At 32.2% G+C, this 7,012-nt stretch overlaps 1 protein-coding gene across 1 annotated transcript; it reads left to right on the top strand.

Annotated features, from left to right (window-relative positions):
- Nucleotides 1-2,323: 2,323 nt before the first annotated feature.
- On the top strand, nt 2,324-3,960 carry LOC133317343 (glucan endo-1,3-beta-glucosidase-like). The gene is made up of 2 exons (XM_061519207.1): nt 2,324-2,435; nt 2,886-3,960. The coding sequence occupies exons 1-2, from the start codon at nt 2,345-2,347 to the stop codon at nt 3,824-3,826; spliced, it is 1,032 nt and encodes a 343-aa protein (XP_061375191.1). The 5' UTR covers nt 2,324-2,344; the 3' UTR covers nt 3,827-3,960.
- Nucleotides 3,961-7,012: the final 3,052 nt, after the last annotated feature.

The raw sequence follows: 7,012 nt of genomic DNA, 5'->3' as shown, positions 1-7,012 counted from the left end.
TGATCTTCTCGCATGACCATGTCATGTTTTTTTCCACATTAGAGGATCCATTTCCGTATTTTTTACCAGGCTGCCACGTGTCATAATTCGCTATCACTGGTAGCGAATTTCATGGCCAATGATTTCGTGACACGTGGTTATATTGCAGATCAAATTTGCTACCAGTGGTACAGGGGCGGAGACAAGGGGAGGCTAGGGTGGGCGGCCGCCCCCTCCCCCCACCCCAAAAAAAAATTAAAGCAATTAAAGGCTAAACGTGGTACTATTACTACTGTTAAATGTGCTTCTTCTAGGTATTCTGGTTTGAGATCCAAGTTGAAATCTATCTCCACTTCACCTAATGTGTGTGTTATGTATAACCTTTTCTGCATTTTCTTTTTTATTTTCATATGCTATGTTTTGGTTAATAAAAGCTTTGGCCTTTTTGCCACCCTTTTGCTCTCTTTTTATTTGTATGATTGTGTTTCTCTTTGTGTAGTGGTTTTATATAGAGAAAATGAGTTTGCTCTAACTTAAAAGATTTACTTTTTTGGGCAATTTGGTTACCATTTTCTATTTAAAAAAAAAAAAATTGTAGTTAAAAGCATTGTTTTAGTTAAGACACTTTTTTTTTAATTATTGCTTTAAACTATTTTTTATGTTTGTTGAACCCGACCAACAATACTCTTTTTAGTCTTTGAAATGTTGTTAAATGTTAATATTTTGGTAAGAAATTACCTAAATGAGTTCCATAAAGGTATGAGGTCAAAAGGTAAAAATATTGATATTATGCAAGACAAAAAATTAATTTTCATCCCCCTCCCCTCTAATCCTGGCTCCGCGACTGCAGTGGTAGTGAATTATGACACGTCAGCTTTTTCATGTGAAAATGTGCTACGTGTCATAAAATTATTGGCGAACATAATATGCTACCAGTCGTAGCGAATTATGCTTACGTGGTAGTCTAGTAAAAAGTACTGTTCACGTGACATTTAGATAATTTTTTTGTCAAAAAATAACATTTTAGTCACTGTTCTAAAATTGTCTATGTATTTAAGTTTTAAAAGTTCACCAGTCACTATCATGTATTGGTGTCACTATTATATTTTAAAAAAAAAATTGAATGACCTTCTATATATTCTATTGACTTCTCATAAATGTGTGGAATTGTACACTTAGCATGCATGGAATTCAAAATGAATCATAAATTTCTCATGGACCCAGGCCGAAACAAGTCTGGTGTGTGGGCTAGTCCTGTGAACTCTATATTTGATTTTGTTAAAAATCAAGTCACATTACAGTATAAAAAAATACTTTATTTAATTGTTTGTCTAGGAGATGAAGTAAAACTAAAGCTAAGAAATTTTTTTTTTCACCATTTGCTTTTCCATATAAAATTGTTATGGAAAAATACCATGATGGGTGAAAAAAAAAAATTCTCATGTGATGAAAAAATTAACACACAGCATCAATAAAATCAACTCAATATTCTCATAAAAATTTTGACTTATCAAATATCTTTTAAAAACTTATCCGAAAAAAAAAATTCATCATATTTCTAAAAATTATTTTTTTCAGTAAAAAAATTCTCTCTACGACACCGCTTTAGGTGAGTCAGTTTCTTTGATAAGAGTCTTATCAAAGAAACTGACTCATAAGAGATATATCTAGTCGGAATAGGGTGCGGTCTACACTAACATCCCGGTATTGATATTTTAAAAATGATAAGAGAGAGGAGGCTGCAAGCAACATCGGTAATTAGCTTATTACATACGCACGTAACTTTCTTTTTATTTTTTATTTTTTTTAAATATTTCAATCGATTCATCGTCTTATGATTAGTCTAATTTGAAACATATCTCGGAATTAAGACTTTAAATCCTCCAAAAGCGATATTGGAAAAAATCAAAATCGAATATATGCTCTCACTCCATCTGCTCAATTATCTGATACTAACTGATCTACCATCATTTAGTTATACGCATGTGACTTGGACGGGAGTCATTTTAATAAATTAACTTAAATAAGGAAACAAAAAATAAGTGACGTTGAATTTGATTTCTGGGATAAATTTAGAAAATAGGAACGTTTCCGTCATGTTAGGCTGAATGACATAATGGACATCTCAGAGGTGTTGTTCCTTATTCAAAGCCATCGGTATTGTGATGATATACATATTTTGCAGGGAAATTTGATGAAATTCAAAGTCAATCGGCGTATATTGTAATGGAGTGATTGACGGGCAGAGAAGTCTTTTACATGTAGTGATCCAAGTCCTGCGAACTCTCTTACACTTTATGCCTATATATAGGTACTAATTGTGGAGCAAAATATACATGAGTTAGTTTATACTTCCATATAATCAATGTATACATTCTTCTCAAAAGGCAACACCGCCATGTCTGCTATATTGCTCCTTATTGGATTATTATCTTCCACTGGAGTACAATTTACCGGTCTATATATTTCTCTCTCTCTCTCTCAAAATAATTTAATTTACCAAAGTCGTAATTACTTGAGCTACCAAATTATATTACAAATGACCAACTATATAAGTATAGAAGTTCTCCTTTGGCTATAAGAATTTCTGCCTCTTTTCTTGCATTATTTTCCTTAAGAGCTTGAAAGAATTTACACTATAACCTCCAAGTTAGATACCCCTCAAACAAACAAAAAATGATATATCTATCTTTCTTGATTTTAAGTTCAACTATATATCATATATCCCTTTTAATGTTCCACTTTGTTGTCTCTTTTTAACTTCAACTTAATTAGCATCAGATGAATTTCTTCAACCTGTTATTTTTTTAATTATAATATAAATATGTATATGATATGTCTAGATTAACAATTTCAATCTCTTTCAGAATCACTAACTTTTGGTTCAACATTAATATATCATGTAGGTGCACAATCCGTGGGTGTCTGCTATGGATTAAATGGAAACAACTTACCAACTAAGCAAGCTGTGGTGGATTTATATAAATCAAAAGGAATTGGCAAAATGCGTATGTACGATCCAGATGAAGGAGTCCTTCAAGCCCTTAGAGGTTCAAACATAGAGGTGATCCTTGGTGTCTCTGATAAAAACAAGCTTCAAGATCTTACTAATGCTCGAGCTGCAACAGATTGGGTCAATAAGTATGTGAAAGCATACTCACCAAACGTCAAAATCAAGTACATTGCAGTTGGTAACGAGGTTCACCCAGGTGATGCTGCAGCAGGGTCTGTTCTTCCCGCAATAAAAAACATTCAGAAAGCAATTTCTTCAGCCAATTTACAAGGACAAATCAAGGTCTCCACCGCAATAGACACTACCTTACTAGGCAAGTCTTACCCACCAAAAGAGGGTGTTTTCAGTGATAGTGCGAGTCAATATATAAAGCCTATTATAAGCTTCCTAGCAAGCAACGGAGCACCACTTCTTGCAAACGTGTACCCTTATTTCTCCTATGTTAATAACCGACAAAGCATTGGTCTTGACTATGCTTTGTTTACTAAAAAAGGAGCAAACGAAGTTGGGTATCAAAACCTGTTTGATGCATTGTTGGATTCTGTGTATGCTGCTCTTGAGAAAGTAGGGGCACCAAATGTGAAGGTTGTTGTATCTGAGAGTGGTTGGCCATCTGAAGGTGGAACTGCAGCTACTGTTGATAACGCAGGAACTTACTATAAGAATCTGATTAATCACGCCAAGGGTGGCACTCCAAAGAGGCCTAATGGACCCATTGAGACTTATCTCTTTGCTATGTTTGATGAAAACCTGAAGCAGGGTCCAGAAATTGAGAGACACTTTGGTCTCTTCAGACCTGACAAATCACCTAAGTACCAACTCAGTTTCAACTGAAACATGTGATTACTGATTATAAACTCAGTGTGTCACTTACTTAGAATAAGGGTACCTCGTACCTATATGGTTTTAGTTTTACTCCAATAATGTACTACAAACTTTATATATGTTTCTAATAAAGGCGAATGATCTACGACTTTATATTAATTAATTATCCATGTTTTAAACATTTCCCACATTTGTGATTTTTGTTCTTTGATGCGAACATAGAAAAAAAAAATGTAAATATTGACGAGATTTAAGTGTATGAAAGAAATTCTGTTGAAAATGGTTTCGGATTTAGCATGTGGCCATATTTCATTTATATTTTGTTTTCTTCCGAGAATTGTCATATCATTACACCAAACCTTGTTGATCATAATTTAATAATTTAAATTTATTTTGTAATGAGATTTGATATTAAATAACTAAATCCACAAAATATATACAAAATAAATTTATAAAAATGAGTTCATATGAAGATTTTATTTATGGTAAACGGGTTATACAAAGAAATAAAACATTTTTTAATTTTTTTTTAAACGTAAGTCGTGTATTAAAGTATTATATGGTTAATTAATCAGCCATGGTTTTCCTTTGTATTTGCATAATTTCATTACCCTCGTCTGGGCATCATGAACACCTTAGCTGAGAACTCCATGTGTACTAGTTTCTCTAAAATGGATTTTTTTAGCCGCCACTAGTATCTTTTAAAAAAATATATTAAAATAGATGACAGTGGATGCATGTATTTGAGTATATTGGAGGACTTTTGTAAAATATTTAGAAGAAAAATCCCAAATAAGTGGGTTGGAATTTAGAAACCTCCAAGTTCCGATGGTATGAATCCAGAAAGAGCCATATTAGTTGCATAGACTTCCGAGAAGAAAACAAGGACTTTAATTTGTGACATTTCATAATTAGAACGTTTCTTTCATGTTAGGCTGACTATTACGCAGAATGGCCTCACCAGTAATAAATATTTTTGTTAGTATGTGCCCATCAATGAATTTTGTGAACATTTTTCACCGAAAAATGGTTGGAATTCAAAACAAATTCATGAACTTCTAATCAATGATTGACGTGTTTCAAAGCAATGTTATAAACACCATATCGACCAGGCCAGGTTAATTCAGAAGCCGACGAACCGGTTATATAATTGATTTGGTTTTTATATTGGATCGCCCATATAATGGAGTGGTGTGATCCGGCCAATATTTGTAAAATTAGTGACTCAGTTGGTTCAACTGATAATCCGACTCGGTTCATAAAAAAAAAATATTGATTTGTTCTCATCAATTGATGCCTCTTTTTTTTTTCACTCTCACACCTAAATGATTTGTTTTCTTTTTAAACACTTCAGTGATCTGTTGCTTATTGACTTACATAGGTTATGTATCTACAACATTAATATTATCTTGGTTTTGCAATATGCAAGAAATTTTAGTTTGATTTATAGTTAAAGATATCATCTAGTGAACCTAAAGTACCAGTATCACAAATATTATATATTTGATTGATCTTTGGTTAGATAGTGATGTATAATTTATTGTTTTTTATATTAAAATATTTGGAATTGGTATTATTGTTTTACAAATATTTGAATATATTTATAATTTTTTAATATTATTATATATTTACATATATTCACCGAGTCATATAATTGAATCAATAACCCAATACCTCAACATGTCAATAAGCGAGCGGGATTTAATAACATATTCGAATCTTTGTTATTGGGTTTGTACCATACCATGCAAATTGCAAAATATTGGTCTTCTTTGTGCATATAAATATCGGTTAGCCAATGGAAAAGCATATCAGTGTTTTGTGTTAAGATTTGGTTGACATTTTGGTATAATCCAATAATCCATCGATATATTCTTCAAAAGCAACACTGCAATGTCTGCCATATTTGATATTGCTGCTTGTGGAATGCTTGTACTATCGTCCATTTGTCCAGAATTTACAGGTCTTTCTGGCTCTCTCCCTCTCTAACTAACACACCTGGTATTTCTGTTCCACTACCCTTGGCGTGATTAATCAGATTCCTACAGTAAGTTCTTGTGTTATCAACGGTGGCTCCAGTTCCACCTTCAGTTGGCCACCCACTCTCACATTTGGTGGTGCCCCTATTTTGTGTGTATATATAAATAAGCTTTTCGTTTCTTAAGTTGTTTGAGATAACTATATCTCCGGCAACTAAATCATGACCGTACAAAGATTGATCAGTGTTGATAAAGAAAGAGAGAAAAAAAGGGAATCACAACCATTTAAAGGGGAATCACAACCATTCAAAGATGAATCAATTAATATAAAACAAAACGACGTAGTTTTGGAGTAACCGAATATAAATATATCTCAAGCGACTTGTAAACTACACTAAGTATGACTGGTCATACTTTAATCAAAGAGTATATAAGTGATTATAAACGGATCATTTCCTATATTTATAGGGTAATAGTTTTCTCATTTTACATGAGAAAATTTTCTCATGTTACACTCACAATACATGAGTGGGTCTCATCTTAATTTTTTTGTCTTCTCACCTTTTTGTGGACCCCACTCATATATTATTATATGTGTAGCATAGGAAAATTTTCTCATGTAAAATGAGAAAATTAATTCTCATATATATATATATATATATATATATATATATATATAGGTAGGATCATTTGACACTGGTGTCAAATTTGAAATTTGACACCTCATCTAAGAGCTATTAGATCAAAAAAGATCAATGGTGTCACATGCTTACAAATCAGAGCCGTTGATCTTTTCTGATCTAATGGCTCTCAGATGAGGTGTCAAATTTCAAATTTGACATTAATGTCAAAGAATCCTACCTCATATATATATATATATTTATATATATATATATATGAGTTAGAATTATTTTACACTGTATAAGTTACATTCTAAATGTTTATCGTTATAACGTTTCTTTTACGTTAGGCTAACTATGGCCTCACCAGTAATTAATATTTGAGTTAACTTTTTCTACAGTTACTTTAGATAAATTATTTGTAGTGCGCAATTTTAATTATATTTTACTGATAAGATATAATTATAATAATAAAGCTCTTTTTTTTCTCTCTCGTCAGACATTATCGGCTAACGTGGCGTAGAGAGAAAAACAATTTTACCATTATAACTATATCTTACGGCTAAGACATACTAAAAATTACGCGTCGGATAAAA

The sequence above is a fragment of the Gastrolobium bilobum genome, unplaced genomic scaffold (genome assembly GCF_033153095.1).
Source record: "Gastrolobium bilobum isolate Gb01-03AN ecotype WA unplaced genomic scaffold, APGP_CSIRO_Gbil_v1 utg213147, whole genome shotgun sequence".
In the NCBI taxonomy this organism is placed as follows: domain Eukaryota; kingdom Viridiplantae; phylum Streptophyta; class Magnoliopsida; order Fabales; family Fabaceae; genus Gastrolobium; species Gastrolobium bilobum.
The sequence above is the reverse complement of the archived record's forward strand: the minus strand, read 5'-3'. Positions and strand labels throughout refer to the sequence as shown.